Raw genomic sequence first — 21,960 nt, forward strand, 5'->3', positions numbered from 1 at the left:
TGCCTACATGTCATTAATATCCAGACGATAAAAACTGCACGTACAAAATTCCTTGTGATAATATTTATTTGTTATATGCTGCACCTTTAGGAACAAATGGTTCAATATTGGTTGGTGTTGAATTATCTGAGACAGTCTGCAACGGTTTTCAGCTTCACAATTTTCAGCCATTAAGATGCAATCAAGAAAATGTTCAGCTCTCTACTTCAATTGGATCAAGTGTTCATGTATTGCATGGAATCTACAGCACAGAAACAGGCCATTCAATCTAACTGGTCTATGCCACTGTTTATACTCATGAGCCTTCTCTAATTTCAACCTCTTCCTCCCACCCTGCCCCTGTATCCATCTATTCTCTTCTTACTGATGTATCCATCAACACCGTCCCCCCCCTCTAAGTGTATCAACGCTATCCGTTGCAATCATTCAATGTAGCAGCGAGTTCTACATTCTCACCACTAAAGAAGTTCATCCATAATTCTTGATTTGATTGGTTAGTGACGAGCTTATATTTACGCCCCCTTATTTTGGACTCACCCACAAGTGGACACAGTTTCTCCACATCCATCCTCTTAATTTTAAGGCCTCCATCAGGTGCCCTCAGTCCTCTTTTTCCACAGAAAAAAAGAACCCCAGCCTGCTCAATCTTTCTTGATCGTTACATCCTCTCAATTCTGGTAACATGCTTGTCCATCTTCACTGCACTTTCTCCAGTGCTCCAAAATCCCCATTGTACTATGTAGGCCATAACTGCACCCCAAATAACTGCACACTGTACCCCAAGTGCAGCCTAACAAAATCAACATAAATTTAACATGACCTCCCTGCTTTTGTATTCTATTCCTCTAGAAATGAGCCCAGGACTTTGTTTGGATTCTTTATGGCCTTATAAGAACATAAGAAATAAGAGCAGGAGTAGGCCATACGGCCCCTCGGGCCTGCTCCGCCATTCAATAGGATCATGGCTGATCTGAATCTAGACTCACGTCCACTTCCCTGCCCTCTCCCCGTAACCCCTAATTCCCTTATCTGCTAGGAAAATGTCTATCTCCATTTTAAATTTATTTAATGTTGCAGCTTCCACAGCTCTCTGGGGTAGCAAATTCCATAGATTTACTACCGAGTGAAGAAGTTTCTCCTCATCTCAGTTTTGAAAGGGCAGCCCCTTATTCTAAGATTATGCCCCCTAGTTCTAGTCTCGCCCATCAGTGGAAACATCCTCACCGCATCCACCCGATCAAGCCCCCTCACAATCTTATATGTTTTGATAAGATCGCCTCTCATTCTTCTGAACTCCAATGAGTAGAGTCTCAACCTACTCAACCTTTCCTCATACGTCAACCCCCTCATCTCTAGAATCAACCGAGCGAACCTTCTCTGAACCACCTCGAGAGCATGTATATCTTTTCTTAAATATGGAAACCAAAACTGCACGCAGTATTCCAGGTGTGGCCTCACCAATACCCTGTATAACTGAAGCAAGACTTCCCTGTTTTTATACTCCATCCCCCTTGCAATAAAAGCCAAGATTCCATTGGCCTTCCTGATCACCTGCTGCACCTGCATACTAACTTTGTGTTTCATGCACCAGGACCCCCAGATCCCTTTGTACTGTAGCACTTTGCAGTTTCTCTCCATTTAGATAATAACTTGCTCTTTGATTTTTTCTGCCAAAGTGCATAACCTCACACTTTCCAACATTATATTGCATCTGCCAAATCTCTGCCCACTCACTTAGCCTGTCTATGTCCTTTTGCAGGTTTTTTATGTCCTCCTCACTCACTGCTTTCCCTCCCATCTTTGTATAGTTGGCAAACTTGGATATGTTGCACTCGGTCCCTTCCTCCAAATCGTTAATATAGATTGTAAAGAGTTGGGGTCCCAGCACTGACCCCTGCGGAACACCACTAGTTATTGATTGCCAGCCCGAGAACGAACCATTTATCCCAACTCTTTGTTTTCTGTTAGACAGCCAATCTTCCACCCATGCCAGTATATTACCCCCAATCCTGTGATTTTTTATCTTGATCAGTAATCTTTTGTGTAGAACCTTGTCAAATGCATTTTGGAAGTCCAAATACACTACATCCACTGGGTCCCCTTTATCCACCCTGTATGTTACATCCTCAAAGAATTCGAGCAAATTTGTCAAACATGACTTCCCCTTCGTAAAACCATGCTGACTCTGTCCTATTAAATTATGTTTATCCAAATGCTCTGTTACTGTTTCCTTAATAATGGACTCCAACATTTTGCCAACCACAGATTTTAGGCTAACTGGTCTATAGTTTACAGCTTTTTGTCTACTTCCCTTCTTAAATAAGGGTGTTACATTAGCAGTTTTCCAATCTGCCGGGACCTTTCCGGAGTCCAGGGAGTTCTGGAAAATGATCACCAATGCATCCACAATCCCTACCGCCACTTCTCCCAAGACCCTAGGATGTAGGTCCGGGGGATTTATCCGCCTTAAGTCCCATTATTTTACCGAGTACCATCTCCTTAGTGATTTTAATCGTGTTTAGCTCCTCCCCCACCCCATTGCCCCCTGTTTGTCTAGTGTTGGGATATTTTTAGTGTCCTCTACTGTAAAGACTGAATGAATATTTTGTATCAGTCTTTACTGTAGAGGACACTAAGAATATCTCAACACTGGACAAACAGGGGGCTATGGGGGGGGGGGGGGGGGGGGGGAGGAAAGAGGAGCTAAACACGATCAAAATCACTAAGGAAGTAGTACTCGGTAAAATAATGGGACTCAAGGCGGATAAATCACCTGGACCTGATGGCTTACATCCTAGGGTCTTGAGGGAAGTGGCGGTAGGGATTGTGGATGCATTGGTAATAATTTTCCAAAACTCCCTGGACTCAGCAAAGGTCCCGGCAGACTGGAAAACTTCTAATGTAACACCCTTATTTAAAAAGGGCAGTAGACAGAAGGCTGGAAACTATAGACCGGTTAGCCTAACATCTGTGGTAGGTAAAATTTTGGAGTCCATTATTAAGGAGACAGTAACAGGACATTTGGATAGTCATAATTTAATAAGACAAAGTCAGCATGGTTTTATGAAGGGGAAGTCATGTTTGACAAATTTGCTGGAGTTCTTTGAGGAAGTAACATATAGGGTGGATAAAGGGGAACCAGTGGACGTAGTGTATTTAGACTTCCAAAAGGCATTTGACAAGGTGCCACACAAAAGATTATTGCTTAAGGTAAAAAATCACGGGATTGGGGGTAATATTCTGGCATGGGTAGAGGATTGGCTATCTAACAGAAGGCAGAGAGTTGGGATAAATGGTTCATTCTCAGACTGGCAATCAGTAACTAGTGGTGTTCCGCAGGGGTCAGTGCTGGGTCCCCAACTCTCTACAATCTATATTAACGATTTGGAGGAGGGGACCGAGTGTAACATATCAAAGTTTGCAGATGATACTAAGATGGGAGGGAAAGTAGTGAGTGAGGAGGACATAAAAAACCTGCAAGGGGGCATAGACAGGCTAAGTAAGTGGGCAGAGATTTGGCAGATGGAATACAATACTGGAAAGTGTGAGGTTATGCACTTTGGCAGGAAAAATCGTAGAGCAAGTTATTATCTTAATGGCAAGAAACTGGAAAGTACTGAAGTACAAAGGGATCTGGGGGTCCTGGTGCACGAAACTCAAAAGGTTAGTATGCAGGTGCAGCAAGTGATTAAGAAAGCCAATGGAATGTTGGCTTTCATTGCTAGGGGGATAGAATATAAAAATAGGGAGGTATTGCTTCAGTTGTACAAGGTATTGGTGAGACCACACCTGGAATACTGCATACAGTTTTGGTGTCCATACTTAAAAGACATACTTGCTCTCGGTTAATCCCGGGGATGAGGGGATGGACATATGAGGAGAGGTTGAGTAGATTGGGACTCTACTCATTGGAGTTCAGATGAATGAGAGGCGATCTTATTGAAACATATAAGATTGTGAAGGGGTTGGATCGGGTGGATGCGGGGAGGATGTTCCCGATAATGGGTGAAACTAGAACTAGGGGGCATAGTCTTAGAATAAGGGGCTGCTCTTTCAAAACTGAGATGAGGAGGAACTACTTCACTCAGAGGGTGGTAGGTCCATGGAATATGCTGCCCCAAAAAGCTGTAGAAGCTACATCATTACATAAATTTAAAACAGAAATAGACAGTTTCCTAGAAGTAAAGGGAATTAAGGGTTACGGGGAACGGGCAGGAATTTGGACATCAGTCTAGGTTTGGATCGGACATGGCCCTGTGGGTAGCGGAGCGGGCCCAGGGGCCGTGTAGCCTGATCCTGCTCCTATTTCGTGTGTCTAATTCTGTTAGATTCAGGAGATGGTTCTGCAATAGTAGATTGGCGGTTAGGATCAGATCAGCCATGATCTTATTGAATGGCGGAGCAGGCTCGAGGGGCCGATTGGCCTACTCCTGCTCCTATTTCTTATGTTCTTAAAATATTTGTTCAGCGTCTTTGCCATCTCCATGTTCCCCACCACTAGTTTCCCGGTCCCATCCTCCAAGGGACCAACGTTCACTTTAGCCACCCTTTTTCTTTTTATATAGCTGTAGAAACTCTTGCTATCTGTTTTTATATTTTTTGCTAGTTTACTTTCATAATCTATCTTCCCTTTCTTAATTAATCTTTTAGTTATTGTTTGCTGGCTTTTAAATGCTTCCCAATCTTCTATCCTCCCACTAGATTTGGCTAATTTATATGCCCTTGTTTTCAGTCGAATACTATCCTTTATTACTTTACTAAGCCACGGATGGCTGTCTTTTCTTTTACTCCCCTTTTTCCTCAGTGGAATATACTTATCTTGAAAGATGTGAAATATCTCCTTGAATGTAGACCACTGCTCTTGTACCATCTTACACTTTAATCTGTTTTCCCAGTCCACTTTAGTCAATTCTACTCTCATACCTTCATAGTCTCCTTTATTTTAGCTTATAGTACGCTGGTTTGAGATCCAACTCTCTCACCCTCCAACTGAATTTGGAATTCAACCATGTTATGGTCACTCATTCCAAGGGGATCCTTTACTAGGACATTTTTTATTAATCCTGTCTCATTACACAGGACCAGATCTAAGATTGCCTGCCCCCTAGTTGGTTCAGTAACATACTGCTCAAGGAATCCGTCCCTAATGCACTCTATGAACTCTTCCTCGATGCTGCCATGCCCAATTTGATTAGTCCAGTCAATATGAAAGTTAAAATCCCCCATGATTATAGCTGTTCCCTTATTACAAGCCCCAACTATTTTCTGATTTATACTCCGACCAACAGAGCTGCAACTGTGAGGAGGCCTATAGACTACGCCCACTAGTGACTTTTCCCCCTTATTATTCCTTATCGCCACCCAAACTGTTTCACTATCCTGATCCTTTGACCCAATATCATTTCTGACTATTGCAGTGATTCCATCCTTGATTAACATAGCAACCCCACCTCCCTTTCCTTCCTGTCTGTCCTTCCTAATTGTCAAATACCCTTGTCTGTTTAGTTCCCAGTCATGATTATCTTGCAGCCATGTTTCCGTAATGGCCACCAGATCATACCCATGTGTAGTTATTTGCACCGTCAACTCGTCAATTTTGTTACGAATGCTGCGTGCATTCAGATAAAGAACTTTCAAATATGTTTTCTGACAATTTATTCCTGCTTTTACCCCTTTTACTACTTTACCATTATACATTCTGTCCCTTCCTGACACGCTCTGGTTTTTAATTCTCCCACTGCTACCTTGCTCTATTGCCTTCTCCGCTGTCATTTTTATTTTTCGCTCTCTTAAAACCCCCCCCCCCCCCACTAATTAGTTTAAAGCCCTCCCTACAGCCCTAGTTATTCGATTCGCCAGGATTCTAGTCCCAGCACTGGCCAAGTGAAGTCCACTCGTGTTGCTGCTTTCAATGATTTGTGTATCTATATTCCCAGGTATCTCTGCCTCTCTATCCCATTTAGTTTCTTAGCCTCCAAAAAATAATGGCCTCCTTATGCCTCCGACCACAATGAACACCGCACGCTTTGCTATATTGAATTTTGTGTCATTTATGCACCCACTCTGAAGCCTGTTTATGTGTCTCTATTTTGGTGCAGTCCTCCACATTATTAAGCTATATCCCCCCCAATTTGGTATCATGTGCAAATTTCAGAGGATAGGAACTAAGGGAAGTCCCAGCATAGATCCCTGCAGGATACCATTTCCCACTTTCTGCCAGTCTAATAAACTTCCCTTAGCTACAAAACAGAAAACAAAGGGTAGGAGCTATCTTTCAATCTATTCTGCTAACTTGTACCTGGCTCCACACTCTGACTTTATCAAAGGCCTTCTGAAAGTCCACGTATACCACATCCACTGCATTGCACTTGTCTACTCTGTCAGTTCTTCAATAAATTCAATCAGGCTGGTTAAGCATGACCTTCCTTTTAGAAATCCATGCTGACTATTTATTTATTATATTCTGCCACTCGATGTTTTGTTATCTGATCTTTTAACAAAGATTTCAGTAACTCTCTTAACACTTACATTAAGCTAACTGGTCTATAATTCCCTGGACTTGTGTTCTCTTCATCAACCACATACACCACATAAAAAGGGGGAGTAATTGGAACTACTGAATCTCCCACTGCAGCAAATCAAATAATGAAGTTGGCACCTATATGGACCGTATCAATCCTGAGAAGTTGTTGAGCAATAAGACAATAACTTGTATTTATATAGCGCCTTTAACATAGTAAAATGTCCCATGGCGCTTACAGGAGCGTTATAAAACAAAATTTGACACCGAGCCACGCAAGGTGATATTAGGGCAGGTGGCCAAAAGCTTGGTCAAAGAGGTAGGTTTTAAGGAGTGTCTTAAAGAAGGAAAAAGAGGCAGAGTGTTTTAGGGAATTCCCAAGCAAAGGGCCTTGGCAGCTGAAGGCACAGCCACCAATGGTTGAGCGATTAAAGTTGGGGATGCTCAAGAGGCCAGAATTAGAGAAGCGCAGATATCTCGAGGGTTGTGGGGCTGGAGGCGACTACAAAGATAGGGAGGGGCGAGGCCATGGAGGGATTTGAAAACAAGGATGAGAATTTTGAAATCGAGGCATTGCTTAACCGGGAGTCAATGTAGGTCAGCGTGCACAGGGGTGATGGGTAAATGGGACTTGGTGCGAGTCAGGACACGGGCAGAGTTTTGGATGACCGCAAGTTTACGGAGGGTAGAACGTGGGAGGCCGGCCAGAAGTGCGTTGGAATAGTTAAATCTAGAGGTAACAAAGGCATGGATCAGGGTTTCAGCAGATGAGCTGAGGCAGAGGTGGAGTCAGGCGATGTTACGGAGGTGGAAATAGGTGGTAATAGGTGGTCTTCGTGATGGCGCGGATGTGGTGGGTAGCTCACTTCAGGGTCAAATATGACACCAATGTTGCGAACAGTCTGGTTCAGCCTCAGGCAGTTGCCGGGAGAGGGATGGAGTCAGTGGCTAGGGAATGGAATTTGTAGCAGGAACCAAAGACAATGGCTTCAGTCTTCCCAATATATAGTTGGAGAACATTTCTGCTCATCTAGTACTGGATGTTGGACAAGCAGTCTGACAATTTAGAGACAGTGGAGAGGTTGAGAGGTAGTGGCGAGATAGAGCTGGGTGTCGTCAGTGTACATGTGGAAACTGACGCTGTGTTTTCGGATGATGTCGCCGAGGGGCAGCACATAGATGAGAAATAGGAGTGGGCCAAGGAGAGATCCTTGGAGGACACCAGAGGTAACGGTGTGGAAGTGGGAAGAGAAGCCATTGCAGGTGATTTTCTGGCTACAATTAGATAGATAAGAATGGAAACAGGCGATTGCAGTCCCACCCAGCTGGACGGCAGTGGAGAGGCGTTGGAGGAAGATGGTGTGGTCAACTGTGTCAAAGGCTGCAGACAGGTCAAGAAGGATGAGGAGGGATAGTTTACCTTTGTCACAGTCACATAAAATGTCATCTGTGACTTAGAGCAGTTTCAGTACTGTGGCAGGGGCGAAAACCTGATTGGAGGGATTCAAACATGGAGTTCCAGGAAAGGTGGGCACGGATTTGAGAGGCAACAACATCTTCAAGGACTCGAGAGGAAAGGGAGGTTGGAAATGGGGTGATAGTTTGCAAGGACAGAGGGATCGAGGTTTTTTTTTTTTTTTTTTTTTTTTTTTTTGAGGAGTGATGATGGCAGATTTGAAGGAGAGCGGGACAGTACCCGAGGAGAGAGAACCGTGGAGAGATATGTGAAGAGAAAAAGATTGGTGAAGTCAAGCGTAGGTCCCTTGCAGTCAGAATCAGGGGAATTTATAATGGGGAACAAAGAAATGGCAGACCAATTAAATACATACTTTGGTTCTGTCTTCACAAAGGAGGACACAAATAACCTCCCAGAGATGTCGGGAACATAGGGTCTAATGAGAGGGAGGGACTGAAAGAAATCAGTATTTGTAGGGAAATGGTGTTGGGGAAATTGACGGGGTTGAAGGCTGATAAATCCCCAGGGCCTGATAATCTACATTCTAGGGTACTTAAGGAAGTGGCCCTAGAAATAGTAGATGCATTGCTGGTCATCTTCCAAAATTCTATAGACTCTGGAACAGTTCCCATGGATTGGAGGGTAGCTAATGTTACCCCACTATTCAAAAAATGTGGTAGAGAGAAAACGGGGAATTATCGACCGGTAAGCCCGACATCGGTAGTGGGGAAAATGCTAGAGTCCATTATAAAAGATGTAATAGCAGAGCACTTGGAAAGCAGTGACAGGATCGGACAAAGTCAACATGGATTTACAAAAGGTAAATCGTGCTTGACTAATCTACTGGAATTTTTTGAGGATGTAACTGGTAGAATAGATAAGGGAGAACCAGTGGATGTGGTGTATTTGGACTTTCAGGAGGCTTTCGATAAGGTCCCGCATAAAAGAGATTAGCGTGTAAAGTTAAGGCACATGGGATTGGGGGCAAGGTACTGACTTGGATAGAGAGCTGGTTGGCAGACAGGAAGCAAAGAGTTGGAATAAATGGATCTTTTTCCGAGTGGCAGGCAGTGACTAGTGGGGTACCACAGGGATCGGTCCTAGGACCCCAGCTATTCACAATATATATATAAATGGTCTAGACGAAGGAACTAGATGTAATATCTCCAAGTTTGCAGATGCCACAAAGCTGGGTGGGTGTGTGCTGTGAGGAGGATGCAGAGAAATTCCAGTGTGATTTGGACAGGTTGGGTGATTATACTGCATCTGCTATGCTTCTGCCCAATGTGGATAAATGCGAGGTTATCCACTTTGGTGGCAAAAACAGGAAGGCAGATTATTATCTGAACGTCAATAGATTGGGAGAAGGGGAAGTACAACGAGACCTGGGTGTCCTTGTGCACCAGTCGCTGAAGGTAAGCATGCAGGTGCAGCAGGCGGCAAATTGTATGTTGGCCTTCGCAGCGAGAGGGTTCGAGTACAGGAACAAGGATGTCTTGCTGTAGTTGTACAGGGCCTTAGTCAGACCACACCTTGAGTATTGTGTGCAGTTTTGGTCGCCTTATCTGAGGAAGGATGTTCTTGCCATGGAGGGAGTGCAGCGAAGATCCACCAGACTGATACCTGGGATGGCAGGAATGACTATGGAGGAGAGATTGGGTCGATTGGGCTTATACTCGCTGGAGTTTAGAAGAATGAGAGGGGATCTCATTGAAACATTAAATTCTAACAGGACTAGACAGACTAGATGCAGGAAGGATTTTTCCGATGGCCGGGGAGTCCAGAACCGGGGTCACAATCTAAGGATAAGGGGTAAGCCATTTAGGACAGAGATAAGGAGGAATTACTTCACCCAGAGAGTGGTGAACTTGTGGAATTCTCTATGACAGAAGGCAGTGGAGGCCAATTCATTAAATATATTCAAGAAGGAGTTAGATATATTTCTTAAGGCTAAAGGGATCAAGGGATATGGGGAGAAAGCAGGGACAGGGTACTGAATTTGGATGATCAGCCATGACCTCATTGAATGGCGGAGCAGGCTCGAGGGGCCGAATGGCCTACTCCTGCTCCTATCTTCTATGTTTCTCTATGTTTAACAGTATCAGCTACCATGGGAGCCAGGAAAAGAAGTTGGGTGGTCAGCAGTTTAGTGGGAAGAGGGTTGAGGGAGCAGGAAATGGGTCTAGTGGACAAGATGAGATCGGAGAGGGCACGAGGAGAGATCGGAGAGAAACTGGAGAAAGATGAGAGTTCAGGGCTAGGGCAGGGGGGAATCTTAGAGGAAGTTTGGCCCGGTGGGCTATGGGAAGGCAGGGAAGTGGCAGAGGCAGCTGATCGGATGGTCTCAATCTTTGAGACAAAGAAGTCCACGAGTTCCTCACACTTGTTGGAGGCGAAGGTGGAGGAGACAGGGGAGAGGGATTTAAGAAGATGGTTTGCAGGAGAGAAAAGCAGCTAGGGTTATCTTTGCATTCCAGAATGATCCTGGAATGATGAGCAGTTTTGGCAGACGAGACCAGGAGCCAATAGTGCTTTATGTAGTCCAGCCAGATCTCGCGGTGAATGGCTAAACCAGTTGTCCACCACATCTGTTCATGTCTGCATCCCTCGGAGCGGAGATGAAGACTGTACCAGGGGGAATGGTTATAATGGGGACAAGGTCAACAGTGGTGCTGAGGGTGTGGTTGAACAGATCGGTAGCTGCAGAAATGTTGTGGTGAATGGGGACCAAAGGCTAGACAGTTGGGATTTTGAAAATGCAGTTGCAAGTGAATTGGGAGTGTGTTTTTTCCAGGGGTGGACACAGAAGTAGGGTTGGGAGGGGGGGGGAAGGGGAAATGTGGGTGGAGAACGATACAAGGAAGTGATCAGAGATGGCCTTACCCGCGATTGCCACGATGGGAGTAGCGAAGACACATGAGATGGCAAGGTCAAGGTGGTGGCCGTGAATATTGGTTGGGGACTTTACATGGAGGGAGAAATTAAGGGAGGACAGGAGTCAGTGAACTCAGAGGAGAGAGAGCATGATGAATTGAGATGGAGGTTGAAATCACCGAGGATGAGAAGTTGCTCGGCGCTGAGGGAGGAAAGCAGTGAAGGTATTTTGGTGAGAAAATGTTTGTTACTTGGGTGGGCGGTAGAGAACAAAGATTTTAAATAAGAGGTGAGAATAAGATTAAAACATTGTTACCAGGGGCTGGTTTTAATTTGAGCAATCATGCTTGATCTGCAGCTGTGAATTGAGACGGTTGGGTACTAGAAACTCATTACTTATATAAAGGAAATGGATTACATTGCGCCAGTATCATGCGTGATTTGTATTACATTACCTAATTAAACAAGTGGCTTTAGATACATGTACTATTTTGCATACTGCAAGAAGAAATAGAAAACAATGAAAGTCCAATTTTAAAATAGGAAACTGAACTGGGGATGGAATTGCCTTGACTACATGGATGGAACATACAACCTTTTAATCTGACTGTTGTAGTGGGTTACACTGACCTCTGGCCTGACTGATGGGATTAATTAATTCTTTGCTGGATCTAATAGCATTAAATGAAGTTTAGCGAGTTTGAGCAATCTCACTCAGGAGCCACACTGTAAAAAAAAAAAAAAGTCACACTAGTGCAGTAGAAAGTGATCTTCTCAGGTCAGGGCTGAGGCAGTGTTGAGCCGAAGTATAGGAAGTGTTATTTTGCATTAAGCACTGCTAATCCTAAACTGGCAGGGCTGAACAATGACACTGAATGTTTTATTCCCAAGCACCAACAAATCTCACATTAAGCCGAGCCATTTAAAAGAATCTGGGTGTAATTAATAATTATCCACGCAAAGTGTCTAGTTAATGTAAGCTGTTAATCAAGCGGTAGGTTAGATCTCAAGGGCTTTTGACTGTTACAGAAAGTTATTCTAACCTTGTATGCACATCATAGAAAGCACATTTCAAATATTGTTAGCAATTTTGCACATGGTAGGGGTGAATCTGCATTCGGGTGCTCCCAGGGCACTTGCCGGGAAATTGCAGACACGCAGAGTCTGATTTTTCCATCCATTTAAATGAATGAACAGAAAAATTAGGCACCGTGAGGCTGTGTTTCCTGGTCAGCACACTCTTCGAGTGATGCTCCACATGGAGTGCCCAACCATGGCCCCTTTTATTCAGAAGGGCACTAATGCATCGTAGAGTGCTCAGACAAGAGAAACAGTGATTAAAGGATTTGGGGCATAGAGTGGAGATAAGCCGAGTATCTGATATGGGCAAGTACAGAATTAGAGAGCACAAGTTAACAATTGTTAACTCTTCTTGCCCTCCCTCCAGAATATATGGAACAGACTCCCAACAAAATTATTTGATGCTTAGTCCATTTACCCCTTTCAAAAACAGAGCTGGATAATTGTCTGAGTAGGAACAAGATTTGAGATGGAGTTCATGGGACATAATGGTCCTCTGCTGCTGAGGTCAGATGGGGAGAGAAAGAGGGAGATTGAAGAGCTGCAGGCCAAAGTTGAATAATGAGATACGATAAGAGAGAATAATTTTCATTTATCTAGCATGTTTCATGTCAAGATATTCCAAAGCACTTCACAGGCAATTAATTATTTTTGAAGTGCAGTCACTGTTATTTTGTGGGCAAACATGGTAGCAAATTTGCACACAGCAAGATCCCACAAACAGCAAGGTAAAAGACCAGTTAATCAGTTTATGATGGTGTTGGTTAGAAGGTAAATGTTGGTCAGGACATGGGGAGAACGACCCTGTTCTTCGAATAGTACCATGGAATCTATTACATTTCATCCATCTGAACAGGCAGAAGGGGTTTTGGGTATCACGTCTCATCAAAAAGACAGTATTCCCAACAATGTAGTACTACACTAAAATGTCAGCTGAGATTATGTGCTCAAATCCTGGAACTTCAGAACAAACCTGACTCAGAAGGTGCAAGTGGTGCCACAAGCCCAAGCTGATACTTCAGATGCAGTCTGCAATTTTGTTCTATTGCCTTTGAGGATCAAGGAGCATTCTTGCAGAACATTTCCTCAGGAGAGTTAATAGCCTAAATGAACTGAATGGCCTTTGTATAGCACATTAAGTGCATTAACTGCACACTGAATTCAAATGACTATAACCCCTCATATGAAGGAAGTTAGTACATTGAGATACCATGTCTGTTGATTAGTTAGAATTGCAATATCAAAGGAAAGTTAATTGTATTTTATACAAGTCTAAATTAAAAAAATTTCTTTAACTGAATTTGATGAGGCTAACCATGACACAAAGTAACTTTGAATTTGGCAACATTTAGTAAATAGTACACATTGGTGAGCTTAACTACACTTTCTCTACAATAAAAACCTGGGAGAACAGACTTTTCTTTGCAATAAAATGGAACTGCACAATTACAGTGATTGGGAATTATGCAACTTGTCAGGATTGTTTCAAGCGCCCCCATACAGAGGAGTGAAGTGTAGGGAATAAAATCCTACTTATTCATCTCAACACGTTGGCGACCATTCTAATTTTGTCAACCAAAAGTGGTTTGTCAACAAAAGTGATAAGGAAGCAGCATCAAGTGAAATATTTAATTTAAACTTCCTCAATGATAACTGTTCTTTATAGGTTGGAAAATAAGAATTGTGGAGCTACACAAGCTTTTTAACCATCACATGGCAGAGAACGGCTGTATTACACAAGACCTTTACTTGCCTCAGGTGAGCGTGCAAGATGGAGCTGTGCCCATGGGAACGCACTTGTTGGCACTGACTCAAGAAGCAATTTAGAATAAAGTTCACCTTCTCAAGTTCAGAAGGATAAAACTGAAAAGGCCAACATTCCTTTCTAAAAAAGATTGCTCGTTAATCGAGTAAGTTATACAATACTGACTACTTTAATTCAGTACATAATACACAATTCCAATCTTCAGATTGTTCTAGCAGTTTGTTCTTAGTAATCAAAGAGCCAAATCTTCATTCAAATGACTTTTAATTCAAGATTGGGATATTCAGCAACAGATTGAGGCAATACTTCTGGGCAATTTGATCCAGTAAAATGTACATAGCATATTGCTCTTTCCTTATAATACAATGGGATACAAATAGGCACATTTAACAATTTAAACAGAGGAACAGATCAATTAAAGACCAAACTGATCAAGTATCAACAAATCTAAAAGATAAAACTTAGATTTTGTGACAATACTAAATTTGGGACACTTTATATGCCCAAGTGATCCAAGAGTGCAATCAAAACCATATACCTAAAAACAAACTGCTGCTCCTATAATGCAGTCTATATACAATCAAACACATTTTAAGCCATCTTACTGTGCTAATTTTTGAAGAGTCTTGCATCATGGGAATTAAACCCCAATGAAGCAAGCAACTTATATTTTTGTGAACTTTTGTGCTTATGCAAGGGTTAATAAATTGAACATCCAATTTTGACAGCCAGTGGAAGCATTAGATTGGGGATAAGTCAGAAGAGGGAAGAATTAGATTCCATCTCGTACATTAGTTTCTTGCTGTACATGGCATGAGTTACACATCTTCTCAACTGGTACAGCAAGACCGGCTCTGACTCTCAGTGGCTAGATCAAGGTTAAGTATTAACCTATGTAGTAGTCCTTGAATGAAAATCAAAACTGCAGTAAGTTTGTTCCTTGACCACATACTTGGAAATCAGAAAAAAAAGCTGAGACTTAACAATTGAAATTTAGAAATAGTTTGGCACAAATCAGCAGTGCCATTTACTATCTGATAAATATACTGAAAACAAACAGCACCCACAAAAGGTATTGCATGCACAATATCTGTGGCAGAGTGCAACATTCGTTGCTCAAACAGTTGTCTCAGCCAGCTATAACAATGGAGATTTTCCAAATGTTAAGTTTAGGGATTCTGATACTGTACAAGGACAATTTTAGACTATGAGAGGAGATGGAATATAATTATCCCTTTTCTAACTTGGTCCCGTATGATTTTTGAACTGGGTGCCAAAAGTGAAACCAGAGTGGGCCGAGACCATGCAACACCAAGAGGAGCATCCACCAGTGTCCAAAAATATAATTCCAACAATGAACACCCTAAAACTCTAGAAACCTTATTCAACTAATGGGAGTGACAAAATGTTTCTTCTTTAAGGTGTTTAAGTAGGAATTATACAACCGTCCCATGATTAGTCATCTTCAATTGTTTGACAAAACTTTCAACCACAGGGTTCTATGAAGAGCTATCTAGACTCATTAATGGGCAATTTATTCCTTGTTCTAGTTTTCTGCCATTACTAGTCTCGCCCATCAAACCTGGGACCCATGAAACAATGACGAGTGGAGACTTTGCATCCAATTTTCCTTCCAGCTTAAATTATTCAAAAAAAAATTGCTGAAGCTAATACGACAAAGTATGGGAGGATTACATGGCTCCTGCCCAAATATTAACACGAGTATTATTTTCAAGATTGCACAGCTAATGTGAACGACTACTAAGTGTATAATTTAATGGCAACCAATTTTAACCACATTCTTTTCAAGCAATCCAGTCATGAAACATTTTGTCAGAAGAATTAAGGCAACTGAACAGAGAACATTCTATCCCAATACTGGCAATGTCAAACAATCTCCAATCCCATTTCTACTTAAAACAAGCAGTTGAAAATCTACAGGTCAGCAATACAAAGCTTCCATTTGGGTGCAACATTATACTTTAGAATCAAACCCTTTCACAGTGAACAGTAGAAAGCAGAATTTACTCTTGTATTCAGAGGTCACACTCATGACTTATGTTACACAAATTCTGGGAACCTTCATACAGGAAAAATCAAACATTAGCCATTTTCAATCACAATGAAATTTTTAAAAAAATTATAGAATCTAGAAAAATCTTGACATTAGGTAGGCAATGAGAAACATTCAGTTGTGCATGAATATTTTCAGTGTTTCAACCATACAACTTTATACTTTCAAAAAATGATTATTGGACCTGATCATTACATATGCTATTGTTTAAAGTTCATTGATGCTGGATAAAGAAAAGTGGTTGGTTAACTTTAAAGAACATTACCAACTGAATCCTTCTGGAATAAAAACTTTTACTCAATTCCAATGGTTAATTTGGAGTAAATAGTTTGCATCGTAAATCATCACAATCAAACAAAAGTTAACAGCTCACAAAATATCTTCACAGGTAACTGAAATAGTGTCCATTTGTATAGACTTACCACCACCACCACCTTGCTCTGCTCTAATCTGTGCCTCTAAGTCTTCAGGATTTATAATATCATAATTTTCCATTTCTTCTGACGATTTGCATTTTCCACAACAGAAGCAGCAGCAACAGCAACAGCAGCATCCAGTGACAATGCCACAGCATACAATAAGAGCCTGCCACATAATGAAAAAAAGATTATGGTTAAAAATGTCTTGAGTTTTCTATGTGCTATGACATTAAAAAGCAAATAGAGCAACTGAACTATTTTTAACATTCATCACTTGACTTTTATTTAAAATCTATAGAGCCTGCTGGGACCAATGAGACTATCTCAGATCAAACATTATCCATGTCCTTCAATGAAATGTCAGGACTTGTAGATAAAAAGCACTGAAGGCTCTGCCACATCTGAATTAAAATTATGGAGTTTACAGTTCAATCCCAACTGAAGCATTCCAGTTTTAGTTGATTTTCCAATATTTTTAAAAATATGGACTTTCAAAATGAAATTATTTGCATTAAAGATAATCATGGTGTCCAATTGTTAAAAGAATGACTGTTATCTTGTACTCCCAGTGTCAGTTGCAGCCGACTCAATACGTCTAAAACCACCATTTCAGGCACCAGAAAAATGCATGCTGAGCACAAAATTCTGCAGTGTGGTTTTGCAGGGTCACATAATTTTAAAAAAGTGTTCAAATATTTTAGTTTCATGCAATCTGATACAACATGAATGACAACAGATTGTGTCTATAAAATCAAGCTAAAAACCTTTTTTCAATGAGACCTTTAAAATGTGTAATTTAGTAGCCAGCATGTTCCAGTGAAGGGATATGGAAGTGTACCTTGATTAAGGATAGTTTATTATATTACAGATTAAGGATACCAGTTTATTGTAATGTAAAAGGAAAACAAGGCCATTTTGTCCATCCAACAGTTTCTGCCATTTTTGTTAACCACGGCAGCTCCATCTTTAAATCCCAATTCCCCGTCTGTTCTCCACCCCCAACCCCCACCCAAAACCTTTACTTGGCACTTAATCTATTGTGTATTTTTTTCTCCTCAACCTTTATTGGGTTTTATTGTGGACAAAATGTAGGGTAGTCTGTGAAACACAAGCCCTACCAGAACGCCAAGTCTGTATTCAAGATGTAGTTTGTGGTTGCCTGGCACCAAATGGTCAAATTTGATTACTGCAAGTGTCTTGACAATGCCACATGGAAGATAGGCATTTTCATGAATTTTGGGGGGGGGGGGCAGGCAAAAAGTGTCTGTATTTACAATTTCAAATCACACCTCCTGAAGGCCAATTATGAAACATCAATACAGCATTGATATACAGAAAGTTCATTCTGGCTTCCAAACCGGCACTCCTTTCTCTATAAGCATTCCCAGTTCTAATAATAGGATTAAAGTATTCCCAACACTACCAAAATTATTGGATTTCCATTGAACATAGGAACTACTTAGACTGCCTGGGTTTCAGTGGGTATTTTGCTGCAGCTGACACTGCTGAGGTAAACAGTACACAAGAGGAACAGTGGGGTCAAAAAAAAAATCAACAGACTAAGAACAATGTCAGAAATATTTATAAAGGACTTGCAGATGATCTGTGGCATTGGATACACTGCTATCCCATGTAATATACAACATATCAGAGGCACCAATTTATGGGGATTGAATAAGTCAAACTGCATTTTTATTAAGAGCATTATGAAAGTGTTAGTGGTATTTTCAGTATTATATTCCATGATTGTGTGCATATTTGTACAGAGTAGATTGGGAAAGACTGGGATCTGTCACTCTTTTGGAAGACAAGAGTAAAGGATAATGGAGGTAATCAGCCCTCATCTTACCAGAGATCTGCTTCTTCAATCTATCCTTCCTTTCCCCACATTGTTGCTTCCTCTTCTGATCCTTCGCTATGTCTCCATCTTCCCTTCCATTTTCCCCCAAACCCTCACCCTGCCCTCTCATCATCTATCACCAGTTTCCAGAAACAGTAAAGACCAGAAGATAGAGGGAAGAAGACAGGGAGGGTAGAGAGGGAGGCAGTGTAGGTGTACCAAAGAAGGAAGAGATATAAGACTGGCAGCGGGAACTGGCAGGGGAAGGCCTGGAGCCAACTGCGGGGAGGGCACAGAACCAGTCAAGGGCTCAGTGCAGCAGGTCCCATTAAAAATAAATGATATAGACTCTGGAACAGTTCCCATGGATTGGAGGGTAGCTAATGTAACCTCACTATTTAAAAAAGGTGGTAGAGAGAAAACGGGGAATTATAGACCGGTAAGCCTGACATTGGTAGTGAGGAAAATGCTAGAGTCCATTATAAAAGATGTAATAGCAGAGCACTTGGAAAACAGCGACAGGATTGGACAAAGTCAACATGGATTTACAAAAGGTAAATCATGCTCAACTAATCTACTGAAATTTTTTGAGGATGTGACTGGTAGAATAGATAAGGGAGTACCAGTGGATGTGGTGTATTTGGACTTTCAGAAGGCTTTCACTAAGGTCCCGCATAAGAGATTAGCGTGCAAAGTTAAAGCACATGGGATTGGGGGTAAGGTACTGACTTGGATAGAGAACTGGTTGGCAGGCAGGAAGCAAAGAGTTAGAATAGACGGGTCTTTTTCTGAGTGGCAGGCAGTGACTAGTATGGTACCGCAGGGATCGGTGCTAGGACCCCAGCTATTCACAATATATATTAATGATCTAGACAAGGGAACTAGATGTAATAGCTCCAAGTCTGCAGACGACACAAAGCTGGGTGGGCGCGTGTGCTGTGAGGAGGATGCAGAGAAACTCCAGTATGATTTGGGCAGGTTGGGTGATTGGGCAGATGCAGCATAATGTGGATAGATGTGAGGTTATCCACTTTGGTGGCAAAAACAGGAAGACAGATTATCTGAACGGCCATAGATTGGGAAAAGGGGAAGTGCAACGAGACCTGGGTGTCCTTGTGCACCAGTTGCTGAAGGTAAGCATGCAGGTGCAGCAGGCGGTTAAGAAGGCAAATGGTATGTTGGCCTTCATAGCGAGAGGATTCGAGTACAGGAGCAAGGATGTCTTGCTGCAGTTGAACCGGGCCTTGGTGAGACCACACCTTGAGTATTGTGCGCAGTTTTGGTCACCTTATCTGAGGAAGGATGTTCTTGCCATGGAAGTAGTTCAGCGAAGATTCACCAGGCTGATACCTGGGTTGGCAGGAATGACGTATGAGGAGAGATTGTGTCGATTGGGCTTGTACTCGCTGGAGTTTAGAAGAATGAGAGGGGATCTCATTGAAACTTATAAAATTCTAACAGGACTAGACAGACTAGATGCAGGAAGGATGTTCCCGATGGCAGGGGAGTCCAGAACCAGGGGTCACAGTCTAAGGATAAGGGGTAAGCCATTTAGGACAGAGATGAGGAGGAATTTCTTCACCCAGAGAGTGGTGAACCTGTGGAATTCTCTACCACAGAAGGCAGTTGAGGCCAATTCATTAAATATATTCAAGATGGAGTTAGATATATTTCTTAAGGCTAAAGGGATCAAGGGATATGGGGAGAAAGCAGGGACAGGGTACTGAATTTGGATGATCAGCCATGATCTCATTAAATGGCGGACCAGGCTCAAGGGGCTGAATGGCCTACTCCTGCTCCTATCTTCTATGTTTCTATGTTAAATTGAAAAAAAATGGATTAAAATACTAAACCTCCTTGAATGTTTCAAGTTCCCCATGGTATCATCTAGGCAGGAGATAGACATTGGAGATATCAAAAGGCAAGGCGGGGTCAAGAGGTTCAAGGCCAATGACTACGAGAATATGAAAAGGGGTGGGTGATGGCCAGATCACCTTCTATGGCATTTGGCAGGTTGGGCTAAGAACTGGGCTTGCAGCCAGATCATAAAGGGCAGTTGGGGAACAGGAAGGTGTCACTCCATGGCCTGGAATAAGGTGTCCACAAACTAGTGGATCTCCCCTGAAAATGGGGTGGAAAACCCCCCAAATCAGGTTTAAAATACTGGAAAAAACTCAAAAATTAGGTGGCTGGGAGTGCAGAGAAGTCATCTAACCGCCATATGACAAGAGGGTGATACAGGGGTCTTCCATTATAAATGCCTACTTAAAAAAAAGACACAGGAAGTAGGGTGCAGTCGACAAGAAATGCAGCTACAGGAAACTTTGGTTTATCCGGGAGGTTATATGTCCGGAATACTCGATCTAACGGCAAAAATCAGGAGCCGTTTTCTATATTTTTTTTTTTTAGTTCTCATTGCTTTTTTCCCCCCCAGTCAAGCACTGCAAGGTCTGTAGCTATAGCAACAGCTTCAGCTACAGACGCTTGCAGCTGCAGCTGACTGTTTTGAAGCAACAGGGTTTGTTGATTCACACGGAGCTTCTCAGTTCCGTATGTTTAAACATTAGCTCTGGTATGTCCGGCACTTTTGATGTTACGGCACCAGCTCGGTCCCGTCAGTGCCGGATATCAGAAAGTTTCCTGTATATGCAAGATTTTTTTACCTGCAGTTGTAATCTTACATGAAAACTACTGTGCACAAAGATACAAAGTATGCAAACAAATTTAGTTTCCAAATGTTACCATACTCGTGTGTGTACATATATAGGAAAAAAGGTCAGAAGTACTAGGAACACAGTTCAAGGGACATACTCAAAAGTCTGATCATGGTATGGGAACAACCATATAGCCAGTTTGATGCATACACTTGCTTTAAGCTTTTTTTCATTTTGGTGCAGCAAAAAACCAAACAAAAATTGGCAGCTAACATTTGAATACCATGAACAGTAGAAACACTTAGATAGCTTAATACTGAACCATTTTAGGTTAGTAAAGGATTTGTAGAAGAATTTCAAAAATAAGATAGATTACAATTCAACCAACATAATAGATTTAAAAAAAATTAAACCCACCTTAAACCAACATTTGTTCATGAAAAAGTAGTATTTGACGCTCTCCTCTCCAAACTGCTCAGCTACATACAGTCCCATTGAGCCATACTCATCATAGATGCGTTTCTTATTGTTGTCGTGCAGAATAGCATTTGCATTGTTTATTTCCTTAAACTTTTCTGACGCATCAGGATTGTCCGGATTTTTGTCTGGGTGATACTTGAGAGCGAGTTTTCTAGTTGGAAAACAAATGATTTTTTACTTCAAGACTACAAACAGGTCACAAAAAGTTGCTGGAGACAAATTGTTCTTGAGCTAGGGCTAATTCAAAACAAAACTGGAAATTAAACCACCTTCCTTAACCCATGTAACATGACTACCTGGAACAGCACTTCAGGTACCGCTTCCATCATCAGAAAGTTGCATTTTACATCCTAAACCAGGATCACAAACCTGTTCACATCACTACCGTCTTTAACTCTTGCTATTTTGGTAAATCACCAGCATTCAAATCATTTGAGATATATTTTGAGGAGGGTATAATGGCAAGAAACTAAATTTAACCTAAAAGCAACAACTCCGCAGCAGAACTGTATAGCTTAGTTTACAGAACCAGAATTCTTACAATAGGTGAATCAATATCAGAATTCAATACTGCATCAGGTCTGAAATGTTTGTAATACAGGAAAATTACTGCAGGAAAATGGGGGTCATTTTAACAAACAGAAACTATTGCAATTCGAATGGTCACAAAAAAGTGCAATTCTTTTACTAATCTTTTTCATTCTGCTTAATAATTTTAGCAGCTCAACTGCAACATTGCTGATTCTTAGTATATGGTGAAGTAACCTTCATGGCTACAAATTTTAATTCAAACCTGAT

General features: G+C 41.8%; 1 protein-coding gene across 5 annotated transcripts in view; it reads right to left on the reverse strand.

Moving 5' to 3' along the window:
- dnajc5ga (DnaJ (Hsp40) homolog, subfamily C, member 5 gamma a) overlaps positions 1–21,960 on the reverse strand; it is a 104,475-nt gene that overhangs the window by 43,725 nt on the left and 38,790 nt on the right. For all 5 annotated transcript variants that reach the window (XM_085996980.1, XM_085996979.1, XM_085996978.1 and 2 more), the window contains exons 3-4: positions 21,100–21,313; positions 16,192–16,354 (exon numbers count right to left, since the gene is read on the reverse strand). In XM_085996980.1, coding sequence (XP_085853106.1) covers positions 16,192–16,354; positions 21,100–21,313 — 377 coding nt within the window. The remainder of the gene's footprint in view (positions 1–16,191; positions 16,355–21,099; positions 21,314–21,960) is intronic.

Source organism: Somniosus microcephalus, chromosome 9 (assembly GCF_052327205.1).
Source record: "Somniosus microcephalus isolate GS21.2 chromosome 9, FLI_Smic_1.0, whole genome shotgun sequence".
Taxonomy (NCBI): domain Eukaryota; kingdom Metazoa; phylum Chordata; class Chondrichthyes; order Squaliformes; family Somniosidae; genus Somniosus; species Somniosus microcephalus.